Source organism: Triticum urartu, chromosome 3A (assembly GCF_056163025.1).
Source record: "Triticum urartu cultivar PI428250 chromosome 3A, HENAU_Tu73, whole genome shotgun sequence".
Lineage (NCBI taxonomy): Eukaryota > Viridiplantae > Streptophyta > Magnoliopsida > Poales > Poaceae > Triticum > Triticum urartu.
In genome coordinates this window covers 464,175,276-464,188,503 of record NC_141875.1, presented here as the reverse complement: position 1 = coordinate 464,188,503, position 13,228 = coordinate 464,175,276, and the positions used below count along the sequence as shown (strand labels likewise).

The window sequence follows — 13,228 nt, the reverse complement described above, 5'->3', positions numbered from 1 at the left end:
AATAAAACAGCAACAAAGAACATAAAAATAAGCTGGGACAAAAAAAATAAACCACAAACATTGAAGATCGGGTTAGATGTGACATAACTATGTCACATCTAGATGTGTCCTAAATAGACCCATTGATTAATGGAGTGCTCGCACACCATCGCTTTCTATTGCACACACAGGCTGTTGTTTTCTCCGGGAAAAGGATACCGACTTTGTTCCGGGAAAATGATACTATCGGAATTGCTACGGTATTCCTATAAGATAGACTTGACTATGATTGTATGATTGCCCTCTGCGTCATCTAATCAGGAGTAGACTTTGGCTGCTGTGATTGCACGTTTGGACTCTTACCTAATCTGACGCTGATATACATACACCCTTGCTGTACTCCGTGGCAACCAACTGCCTACAGCTCAGCCCCACCAAGAGAAGTTCGTAAAGCGATCGATCTATCGATCGTGTGTTTGAGACTTGCAAGGAACAAGTGGGCCAAATGCCTGATTGGCTGGATAATCGGCGGTGACCACAACAGGTCCCGCGATGCGTGCGGCACGAGCTCCTTCATTCTAGCTATTTTTTTAGAGTATTTTTTATGTATCCTACAAGAGTCGTGAGCTCTAGTGTGTAATTCGTTCAAACAACGACGTAGAAAGAGACGGGGAAGGAGAAGCAACGCATTACTTCCGTCCAAGAAATACTCCACCTGTTTATTACGGCACCGTTCAGAGAATTTTTACTTCTAGGAGTATTATATTTTCCTCATAATAATACACACATGAACACAAGAATGGTAAGTAGGCCCCGGCTCTCGGTGTCCCATCAGCGAATCACGAGCGCCATGTGGAATTTACAGCTCACCCATCTGCACAAGATTATTTCCCGTCATATTATTCTTTCTTGAAGATTATGAACATTATCTCGTCCGATCTCGCCTGCTGCTCTCACCACCAGAGGCGCGCATCACACATCGGACGACCTGTACTTGTACACGTGGAAGCTCGCCTGCGGCGCCACAGCGGCCAGGAAGACCCTGGCCGTCGCCTCCTGCGCCGCCACCGCCCCCTCCTTCTCTACCAGCGCTGCCGCCACCACATCGCCGGCGGAGCCGCCGGAGGCGGCAATCATCGCAATGATGGCCGTCTGCACGGGGCCCAGCGTCGGGTTGTACGCCGCGGACTCCAGGCAGCCCCCGGCGTACACCTTCCCTTCACCGTCCGCCACCGCGAACCCCGACGGGCACCCGCTGTACGGCGCGTGCGCCGCGCGCGCCGCCGCCTCCGCGGCATCCTTCAGGCGCCCCTCCAGGTCGCCGGCGGCGAAGCCATTGGCGGCGGCGTCAACGGGATCGCCGAGACGGTTGTCGTGCGGCTCGAGGACGAGGGGGGCGTCCTTGGGGAGGAGGTCGTGGGGGCCGAAGGGGCGGGGCAGGAGCGACGCCAGCGAGCGCCACTCGGCCGCGCAGCCGTCGGCGGCGTCGGAGGTCACCAGGATGCGGATCCCGGCGGCGCCGCGGATCTCCTGGAGGAACTGCCGGCAGTGGCCGCAGGGCATGTGGGAGACGGCGATGGCGCGGAGCGCGGGCTCCCCGGCGGCAGCGGCGTTGGCGATGAGGAACTGCTCGGCGTGGACCGCCTGGGAGAGAGGGGCGCCGACGAACTCGAGGTTCACGCCGGCGTAGACGCGCCCGCTCTCGCCCAGCCCGACGGCGCCCACGGGGAACCGCGAGATCGGGGGGCGCGCGCGCCGCATCGCGGAAGGGATCAGCAGGGGCAGCAGGTCCTCCACCGTCTCCACGCCGGCCGCCGCGGCCGCGCGCTCCGCCTCGTCGGCGCTCATCACAAATCCTGGCAGCTCGACGGCCTCGGGCTTCGCCGTCATCCTCTCCTCCCCCATTGCTCAGATCTAACTCGAAACTGTGTTGTCACTCTATGATTTTTTTTCCTGCCTTGTATAATCGTACTTGGCCGCTTGAGATGGAGGGAGCGCTTGGATGTTTCCTCAAAGAGTGGAGGAGAGGAAGAGCGGGGGAGGGGGAAACTCGGTGGTGGTAGCGTGTGGGTATTTATAACGGACACACATCCGTCTGCTTTGTTGTTGCTGTTTTTTCTCTTTTGCCAGGGCTTCGCTTCCTTTCTCTCTTTTCAGTCTTTTGCAACGATGGGCACGGATAATTATCGTCCGCTGGACGTGTCATGGTGCAATCTTTTGCAGCTGAACGAAAGTGGTTTGGATGGCAAGTGGCCACACAAGTATTGCTAGCTGAGGATCACAAAATTAAATCCGAGACAATATGTCAGATGGTTTCAAATCAAGGTAGCCAACTCGATCTTAATCCATTTCTTTTCTAAAAGCTATTTACATGTGTGCTAAAAAAAAGAACAATGTTTCAAGATATTGGTCAATCATGATAGATGATGTTCAATCAGCTGATCCCAAGGATCCCGCAATTGCTAGCCTGTACCAAATGAGAAGTGGAAGGCGTTGGATTTTATGGACCTTGACCTGTTAAATCTTGTATCTCATTCTAATTAAAATTTGCAAAGTACGATTACAGAAGTGGAAGCGGTCGCCGCTCAGGACCTTGATTTGCGAAGTCGAAGCAGTTGCCCGTCAGGGCCGCTCCAGCGGCGCGACGCATTCATGTAGGATGTAGCCTCACAGCATGGTTAATAGTATAGCCAGCTGCTCGCTATATGAAACTTTCATGTTATATATAGTCATCATTTGTATTCACTCATATAATAGTGTGGGCTATAAGCTTGGTTATTACATTAAGGATGGGGTGTCGATCCGTTTGCTGGGCAGGTGGGGTTGCTGCCAACCCATCCGAGTTCGAGTCCCGGCTCAGATGCAGGTACTCACGGAGTTTCTCCTATAAAAAAAATGCCAACGAAGGTTAGCCCTTGGGTTGGTCTCATTCTTTTTAGGTTGGTTATTACATTAGTATCTTTTTCTATCTTCTCTTTTTTTCTTTCTTCACATTAATTGTATTTGCCTAGGAACACATATAGCTGGGCTCTTGCATGAAAGCCTATTCCCCTTACTTTTTCACATCTCTTTTCTCCGCATAAACAAAAGTGCCACGTAAGCGGGCTATAAGCCCACTATTGTACTTGCTCTCAAAGCAGGTACGACCTTTCACCAGTGTCGGCATTGAAGCGGCATGCCTCCTGAGAGCATCGATTCCTACTTGGAGTAGGTAGATATCTATTGCACTCAAACAGGCTACCCATTTGTCCGCCTACTAACATTAAACCAGAACGCGAGCCGAGAAACCCACTCCGGCGTCCTCATTGACACAACCCGCTGCTTTGCCTGGCCGGCATCCGCTATTTAAATGCGGTCACACCCAACACAAACTGCACCACACCACGTCCTGCTTTAAATCCTCCTTCATGCACCACCTCCACCATGATCGCAAGCTCTAGGGCATTGCAACAGAACCTCCGACGACGACCCAACGATGGAGAGGGCCTCCAACCACGAGCTGACTCCCCTGCCCGCGTTGTTCCATGCTAGCTTGGCCATGGAGCACGAACGTGCGTACTTTCACGCCATCATAGCGGAGGAGCAGTCGACGCCGCAACCAGTGTCGGCGTTCTGGCAGGTGCAAGAGGAGCAGTGGTACAACCTCTCCCTCCTCGCGTGTCATTGGCTGGTGGATGGCCAAATCTACAGCGAGTTCGCGAGCGAGTAGGCAATGCCCACGGAGAACCCCAACTTCGTCGTCGAGCAACGGGCCTTGTATGAGGCCGAGCGCGCTCGCGCCGGCTACACCGCGATCGTGACGCCCTCGAACACAGAGGCGGTGCAAGCCTTCGCGGAAGAGAACGCCAGCAACTGCGTGTCGTTTGCGACGCCAACTGTACAGCATTCACTCCACTATGACCAAAAGACCGGCACGTCCACGTCCATCATTAACCTCACCTCCACCAGCGAAGGCCGGGTCCATGTCCTACATTTTTCTCGTTGAAGACCACACCTTGACGTCGCAGGTCCCGCGACTGTCGGGCATGGGTGCGGAAGGGAACAACAAGGACTTGGACAATATGCGTCGGCGAAGAATTAGAGTAGATTAGGGTCTAGAGGCGTTTTTTCATCAAATATGCTGAAAATGAAATGAATGTGGTATGGTTTAAATGAAAATCATCCGATCCGCGTGAAAATGTCTGGTTCGGTCAAAATCGCTTTGAAATGTATGGGGCAAAATTGGATGGTCGGATCCCGTATCACTATCCGCGGACGCATCGCACACGGATACATGTCTGTTTTACGTGTCAGCGTTGGAGATGCCCATAGAGCATTTGCAATAGATGATGTAAAATTTGGAGTCCCAAATAGTTTGAGAATAGAAGAGAGAAAGGTTTTGTGCACTAGAAAAGCTTAGGACTAGTGCCGTAAAATTTGGAGAGCAATTGAAACATGATATCCGACGGTGCAGAGACAGGGAGATGGATCTAACGATCATCGGTTATCGAGTTCGATTTTGGCCGACGAAGGTTGTCAGAGGCTGAGGAATGGCGGAGGACGTGGTAGGGGCTGGATATGGGAGCCGAGGGTTGCGTCCAAATCCATCATAAGTGGATCGATTTGTTGGTTAATTTAGATTTTGTCAATGGAGGAGAACCTTAAGACCATTGTGGGTGCAAGCTTCACCAGGCCAGAGCTAAGAATGTGTTTCTTTTGATGGCATAGACAATGAGAGAAGATTTTATGGTTGTGCTATGCATGCAATTTTTCCTTGTTTTGTTGTTTTAATACTTTGCTTTGTAACTAAATTTAACTGAATCTTTTTGTTGAAGATGTTAATAAAAAGATTGCAGTTTCAGTATGTAGCTATCTCATTTCACCGTGTAGTTATCCGTGTACTGACTAGTTATACGAATTTCACTGAATCTTGTTCATTTTGTAGTAAATACTAACTGAATTAACTAAATCTTGTTGTTGTTAAAGTTTAGTCTGTAGTTAAGTGAACCTGAATTTAATTGAATGTTGTTGTTCAAGTTCAGTCTGTCGTTAAGTGAATTTAAATTGTACTATCAATGTGCAGTTATCTGGACTTTGCAATTGTTAATTTAACTGAATATTTGGGAGACGTTTAATGCGACTGAATTTAAGATAATCTTACTACTATTAAAGTCCAGTTAGTAGTTGGAGAAATCTAAATTTAATTAAATATTGTTGTTTAAGTTGAGTTTGTAGTTAAGTGAATCTGGATTGTACTATCAAAGTGTAGTTATCTATACTTTGTCAGTGTGTAGTTGTTAAATCTTAATGTTGTACCACATTGAAATTGTGATGTGAATTCAACTATTATTTACAGGGAGTTCTAGACTATAGAGTGGTTGATTGGGTCGATGGGCCATGGACCGTCATACTACAAAGGTGTGTGACAAAACTTTGGGAGATGTTTCATGAGGGGATTAGAGGAGAGACCTCGAATGGATAGGTCCAGTGAGGCGGGTGTGGAGCACGAAGGATTAAGAAGGTCCTCTTTATTTCTGAAATCTACAAGAAAGACTTAGCAGCCCAAATAAAGTAACTGACATAGGGTGACTAACAGATAGGCTTATGAGAGAGAGCTAGCCAAGCTTAAGATGCATAATTAGTTCCTGTGCAATTAGTATAGTGATCTTGTTGCAGAAGTCGGCAAGTTATTTGAATGGCAAGATGAAAAGGGGTAGTAGATGGACTATGAGAAGTCAGGTAAAGATGTGAAGAAAAAGATGGAACACGTAGAGGAGCAGTGTAAGATGGAGGTGAAGATGAAGAAGCTCGCAAAGGAGCAAAGGTCTATCCTTTCTTTTTAGGAAAATATCATCGGGAACACCAGGAAGACCATGAAGGAGGTCAAGGAGGATAGGTATTTTATTCAAGAGAAGAAGGTGGAGTTTCTGACTGGTGACCTGCTAAAAGTTGGGCATGGCAGCAAAAAGATCAAGCTCATCCTAGAGGAATGAAGTGGATTTAAGCATATATTAGGCCCATATATATAACACGACATGGAAGCTAATGATGTTATTGGTATATTTCATAGATCTACTTATCTTAGTTGTAATACTAATGCAAACATGGTGGTTACTAAATTCTATATTATGGATACTAAATTGTGAATTCTATATTATGCTAGTGAGCTATGATGATAACTTCCTCTTAGACTCTTCTAATGTATGGTTACTAAACTTTGAACTCTATATTATGCTAGTGAGCACTAGTACAGCGAGGTGCTATACAAACGGTTTTTAACCCCTTTCCGCGACGACATTTGGAACCGTCACCAAGTGAGTGTGGGCGATAGGGGGGTCCTTCCCACACGACCCAAAAACTATCGGGGATAGGCCCTCCTGGGTCACAGGCTGGGGAAAAATGTGAAGCAAATATGCTCTAGAGGCAATAATAAAGTTGTTATTCCTTATATCATGATAAATGTTTATTATTCATGCTAGAATTGTATTAACCGAAAACTTGATACATGTGTGGATACATAGATAAAACACCGTTTCCCTCGTAAGCCTCTACTAGACTAGCTCGTTAATCAAAGACGGTTAAGTTTCCTAACCATGGATAAGAGTTGTCATTTGATAACGGGATCACATCATTAGGAGAATGATGTGATGGACAAGACCCATCTGTTAGCTTAGAATAATGATCGTTAAATTTTATTGCTATTGCTTTCTTCATGACGTATACATATTCCTTTGACTATGAGATTATGCAACTCCCAAATACCAAAGGAACACCTTGTGTGCTATCAAATGTCACAACGTAACTGGGTGACTATAAATATGCTCTACAAGTGTCTCCGAAGGTGTTTGTTGGGTTGGCATAGATTGAGATTAGGATTTGTCACTCCGAGTATCGGAGAGGTATCTCTGGGCCCTCTCGGTAATGCACATCATGATAAGCCTTGCAAGCAATGCGACTAATGAGTTAGTTATGTGATGATGCATTACGGAACGAGTAAAGAGACTTGCCGGTAATGAGATTGAACTAGGTATGATGATATCGACGATTGAATCTCAGGCAGGTAACATACCGATGACAAAAGGAATAACGTATGTTGTTATTGCGGTTTGACCGATAAAGATCTTCGTAGAATATGTAGGAACCAATATGAGCATCCAGGTTCTGCTATTGGTTATTGACCGGAGATGTGTCTCGGTTATGTATACAAAGTTCTCAAACCCGTAGGGTCCGCATGCTTAACGTTCAATGATGATTTGTATTATGAGTTATGTGTTTTGGTGACCGAAGTTTGTTCGAGTCCCGGATGAGATCGCGGACATGACGAGGAGTCTCGAAATGGTCGAGAGGTAAAGATTGATATATTGGAAGGTAGTATTCGTACACCAGGACGGTTTCAAAGTGTATCGGGTACATACCGGAGTACCGGAGGGGTTACCGAAACACCTCGGGGAAAGATATAGGCCATAGGAGGGAGGCTAACCAGCCCATAAGGGGCTGGTGCGCCCCCCACAAGGGATGAGGCCGAATTGGACTAGGGAAGGGGGCACCACCCCCCTTTGCTTCTCCTACTCCCTCTCCTTTCCCCCTTTCCCCCTCCATGAGTAGGAAAAGAAGGGGGGGCAAATCCTACTAGGACTGGGAGTCCTAGTAGGACTCCCCCCTTATGGTGCGCCCCTAGGGCGGCCTCCTCACTCTCCCTCCTTTATATACGTGGGCAGGGCACCTCTTGGAGACACAACAATTGTTCCAAGCCGTGTGCGGCGTCTCTCTCCACCAGTTCACTCCTTCGGTCATAGCGTCATAGTGCTTAGGCGAAGCCCTGAGCGGATCACGTCACCAGCACTGTCACCATGCCGTCGTGCTGACGAAACTCTCCCTCGACCCTCTGCTGGATCAAGAGTTCGAGAGACGTCATCAAGATGAATGTGTGCAGAAATCGGAGGTGTCGTACGTTCGGTACTTGGATCGGTTGGATCGTGAAGACGTTCGACTACATCAACCGCGTTACATAACGCTTCCGCTTTCGGTCTATGAGGGTACGTGGACACACTCTCTCTCGTCTCGTTTCTATGCATCTCCTAGATAGATCTTGCGTGATCATAGGATTTTTTTTGAAATTGCATGCTAGGTTCCCCAACAGTGGTATTAGAGCCAGGTCTATGCGTAGATGATATGCACGAGTAGAACACAAAGAGTTGTGGGCGATAATAGTCATACTGCTTACCACCAATGTCTTATTTTGATTCGGCGGTATTGTTGGATGAAGCTACCCGGACCAACATTACATGACCACGTTCATGAGACTAGTTCCACCAACGTGCTTTTGCACACAGGTGGATGGCGGGTGTCTATTTCTTCAACTTTAGTTGAATCAAATATGACTACGACCGGTCCTTATTGAATGTTAAAACAGCACACTTGATGAAAAATCGTTGTGGTTTTGATGCGTAGGTAATTAAGAACGGTTCTTGCTAGAAGCCTGTAGCAGCCACGTAAAACTTGCAACAACAAAGTAGAGGACGTCTAACATGTTTTTGCAGGGCATGTTGTGATGTGATATGGTCAAGGCGTGATGAGATATAAATTGTTGTATGAGATGATCATGTTTTATAAAAGTTATCGGCAGCTGGCAGGAGACTTATGGTTGTCGCTTTATTGTATGAAATGCAATCGCCATGTAATTGCTTTACTTTATCACTAAGTGGTAGCGATAGTCGTAGAAGCAATAGTTGGCGAGACGACGCACTACAAGAAATATGTCAATTAGTGACCTTCTGTCAGTGACCCTGGAAGAATTGGTCATATATCTATGACCATTTGAGACCAATTGGTCAAAAGCTGCTTAGGGGGCTCCAAACCCTCAACTATATCAACGATTTTGGCCATAAAGGTCATAATTTCCTTACATGAAATGGTCATAAAGCAGACAACACTGATCCGTTGCCTTATTTCTAGCTGATCACGACCAATATAGATGTTCATAACCTTGTAAGTTGTGGTGGATTGCTATGACTGGGCGCCACCTCATCAGTTTTGCCTATGTGTCATGTCCATGTGTCAATTTTTTCCCTAGGTTGTGAAGTAACCTATATTTCTGTCATTCCCAAAATTCCCCCAAAAATTGGGCATTCTTTACTATCCAAATCATTGCCTCATGACAATATTCAACTCCATTTGCCTGGTAAATCTTCCTCGGCAAATTTCCAAAGTTTTTGTTCAACTCGAACTATTGTGAAGGAAGTACTAGCTAGGCATATCCTAATGAGCTGAAGTTTTGCCACATCTTCTATATTCCCAAATCATTGCTCTCCACAAAATTTGAGCCCCATCTAACAATACATGTGAGTGTGGCTTCAACATTCATATTTTTGTCCAGTGTGGTACGTTGCAAAGCAAATGCCACCTAGGATCCTCCATTTAAGCTGAAAATTTTACAAGATAGTGTCCTTAGTAGATGATCATCCTCAGCCAAAACTCAGGCCCATTGGCCATGTGCATTCCCCGTACCACTAATCAAACACTTGGGTGCTAACTCATGTTTGAGCATAGTTCGGTCTCCTCCTGAGATTCTTCTGTTTTTATTTTCTTCCAAGCATCTACGCGGGGAGTGCCAAACCTACTAGACATGCCTATGCCACCCAGAATGCATGGCAATGCCACGGTCACGCGGTGACCACTCGGCGGGCATGCGAGTCTACGGGCTTTGGAGTTGGGGCCCTGGGTGTTGGGGATCGTTGCAGAAATTAAAAAAATTCTACGCATCACCAAGATCAATCTATGGAGAAACTAGCAACGAGAGAGAGGGGAGTGCATCTTTATACCCTTGAAGATCGCGACACGGAATCATTACAAGAACGCGGATGAGGGAGTCGTACTCGTGGCGATTCAGATTGCGGTTGATTCCGATCCAAGCGCCGAATAACGGCGCCTCCGCGTTCAACACACGTGCAGCCCAATGACGTCTCCCACTCCTTGATCCAGCAAGGAGAGAGGGAGAGGTTGGGGAAGACAACTCCAGCAGCAGCACGACGGCGTGGTGGTGTTGGAGCAGCGTGGTACTCCGGCAGGGCTTCGCCAAACGTCGCAGGAGGAGGAGGAGGTGTTGGGGAGGGGGAGGGCTGCGCCTTGGATGTGGTGCGGCTGCCCTCCCTATTTATAGGGGCAAGGGAGAGGGGGCCGGCCCCCTCCAGATGGATCTAGAGGGGGGCGGCCAAGGGGGGATGCTTGCCCCCCAAGCCAAGGGGGGCGCCCCCTTTAGGGTTCCCCCAAACCCTAGGCGCATGGGCCCTAGGGGGTTTGGCGCCCAGCCCACCTAGGGGCTGGTTCCCCCTCCATAGTCAGCCCATATGGCCCTCTGGGGCAGGTGGACCCTCCCGGTGGACCCCCGGAACCCTTTCGGTGGTCCCGGTACAATACCGATAAACCCCCGAACACTTCCGGCGACCGAATAAGGACTTCCCATATATAAATCTTTGTCTCCGAACCATTCCGGAACTCCTCGTTACGTCCGGGATCTCATCCGAGACTCCGAACAACATTCGGTAACCACGTACAAACTTTCCCTATAACCCTAGCGTCATCGAACCTTAAGTGTGTAGACCCTACGGGTTCGGGAATCATGCAGACATGACCGAGACATCTCTCTAGCCAATAACCAACAGCGGGATCTGGATACCCATGTTGGCTCCCACATGTTCCATGATGATCTCATTGGATGAACCACGATGTCGAGGATTCAATCAATCCCGTATACAATTCCCTTTGTCAAGCGGTATGTTACTTGCCCGAGATTCGATCGTCGGTATCCCAATACCTCGTTCAATCTCGTTACCGGCAAGTCACTTTACTCGTTCTGTAACACATCATCCGATGACCCCCTTAGTCACATTGAGCTCATTACGATGATGTCTTACCGAGTGGGCCCAGAGATACCTCTCCGTCATACGGAATGACAAATCCCAGTCTCGATTCATGCCAACCCAACAGATACTTTCGGAGATACCCATAGTGCACCTTTATAGCCACCCAGTTATGTTATGACGTTTGGCACACCCAAAGCATTCCTACGGTACCCGGGAGTTGCACAATCTCATGGTCTAAGGAAAAGATACTTGACATTAGAAAAGATTTAGCAGACGAACTACACGATCTTGCGCTATGCTTAGGATTGGGTCTTGTCCATCACATCATTCTCCTAATGATGTGATCCCGTTATCAATGAGATCCAATGCCCATGGTCAGGAAACCGTAACCATCTATGATCAACGAGCTAGTTAACTAGAGTCTTACTAGGGACATGTTGTGGTCTATGTATTCACACATGTATTACGATTTCCAGATAACACAATTATAGCATGAACAATAGACAATTATCATGAACAAGGAAATATAATAATAACCATTTTATTATTGCCTCTTGGGCACATTTCCAACAGTCTCCCACTTGCACTAGAGTCAATAATCTAGTTACATTGTGATGAATCGAACACCCATAGAGTTCTAGTGTTGATCATGTTTTGCTCGTGGAAGAGGTTTAGTCAACGGATCTGCGACATTCAGGTCCGTATGCACTTTACAAATATCTATGTCTCCATTTTGAACATTTCCAAGAATGGAGTTGAATCGACGCTTGATATGCCTGGTATTCTTGTGAAACTTGGGCTCCTTGGCAAGGGTAATGGCTCCAGTGTTGTCACAGAAGAGAGTCATCGGGCCCGACGCATTGGGAATAACTCCTAGGTCAGTAATGAACTCCTTCATCCAGATTGCTTCATGTGCTGCCTCCGAGGCTGCCATGTACTCCACTTCACATGTAGATCCCGCCACGACGCTTTGCTTGCAACTGCACCAGCTAACCGCCCCACCATTCAAAATATACATGTATCCGGTTTGTGACTTGGAGTCATCCAGATCTGTGTCGAAGCTAGCATCGACGTAACCCTTTACGACGAGCTCTTCGTCACCTCCATAAACGAGAACCATATCCTTAGTCCTTTTCAGGTACTTCAGGATATTCTTGACCATTGTCCAGTGTTCCATGCCGGGATTACTTTGGTACCTTCCTACCAAACTTACGACAAGGTTTACATCAGGTCTGGTACACAGCATGGCATACATAATAGACCCTATGGCCGAGGCATAGGGGATGACACTCATCTTTTCTCTATCTTCTACCGTGGTCAGGCATTGAGCCGTGCTCAATCTCACACCTTGCAATACAGTCAAGAACCCCTTCTTGGACTAATCCATATTGAACTTCTTCAATATCTTGTCAAGGTACGTGCTTTGTGAAAGACCAATGAGGCGTCCCGATCTATCTCTATAGATCTTGATGCCTAATATATAAGCATCTTATCCAAGGTCCTTCATTGAAAAACACTTATTCAAGTAGGACTTTATGATTTCCAAGAATTCTATATCATTTCCCATCAATAGTACATCATCCACATATAATATGAGAAATGCTACAGAACTACCACTCACTTTCTTGTAAAACACAGGCTTCTCCATAAGTCTGCGTAAACCCAAATGCTTTGATCATCTCATCAAATCGAATGTTCCAACTCCGAGATGCTTGCACCAGCCCATAGATTGAGCGTTGGAGCTTGCACACCTTGTCAGCATTCTTAGGATCGACAAAACCTTCTGGCTGCATCATATACAATTCTTTCTTAAGGAAACCATTAAGGAATGCCGTTTTGACATCCATTTGCCATATCTCATAATCATAGAATGCGTCAATTGCTAACATGATTCGGACAGGCTTCATCTTCGCTATGGGTGAGAAAGTCTCATCATAGGCAACCCCTTGAACTTGTCGATAACCCTTAGCGACAAGCCGAGCCTTATAGATGGTCACATTACCATCCGCGTCTGTCTTCTTCTTAAAGATCCATTTATTTTCTATGGCTCGCCGATCATCGGGCAAGTCAGTCAAAGTCCATACTTCGTTTTCATACATGGATCCTATCTCGGATTTCATGGCTTCCAGCCATTTGTCGGAATCCGGGCTCGCCATTGCTTCTTCATAGTTCGAAGGTTCACCGTTGTCTAACAACATGATTTCTAGGACAGGGTTGCCGTACCACTCTGGTGCGGAACGTGTCCTTGTGGACCTACGAAGTTCAGTAGCAACTTGATCCGAAGTTTCATGATCATCATCATTAACTTCCTCTCTAGTCGGTGTAGGCACCACAGAAACATTTTCTTGAGCTGCGCCACTTTCCGGTTCAAGAGGCAGTACCTCATGAAGTTCTACTTTCCTCCCACT

At 47.1% G+C, this 13,228-nt stretch overlaps 1 protein-coding gene across 1 annotated transcript; it reads right to left on the bottom strand.

Moving 5' to 3' along the window:
* Positions 1-672: 672 nt before the first annotated feature.
* Positions 673-2,044, bottom strand: CDA1 (cytidine deaminase 1). Its single transcript, XM_048708072.2, has one exon. The coding sequence runs from the start codon at positions 1,882-1,884 to the stop codon at positions 952-954; it is 933 nt and encodes a 310-aa protein (XP_048564029.1). The 5' UTR covers positions 1,885-2,044; the 3' UTR covers positions 673-951.
* Between the last annotated feature and the right edge of the window lie 11,184 nt (positions 2,045-13,228).

Coding starts and splice junctions, on each gene's coding strand:
- CDA1 (XM_048708072.2), bottom strand. CDS start 1,884: ATGGGGGAGGAGAGGATGACGGCGAAGCCCGAGGCCGTCGAGCTGCCA.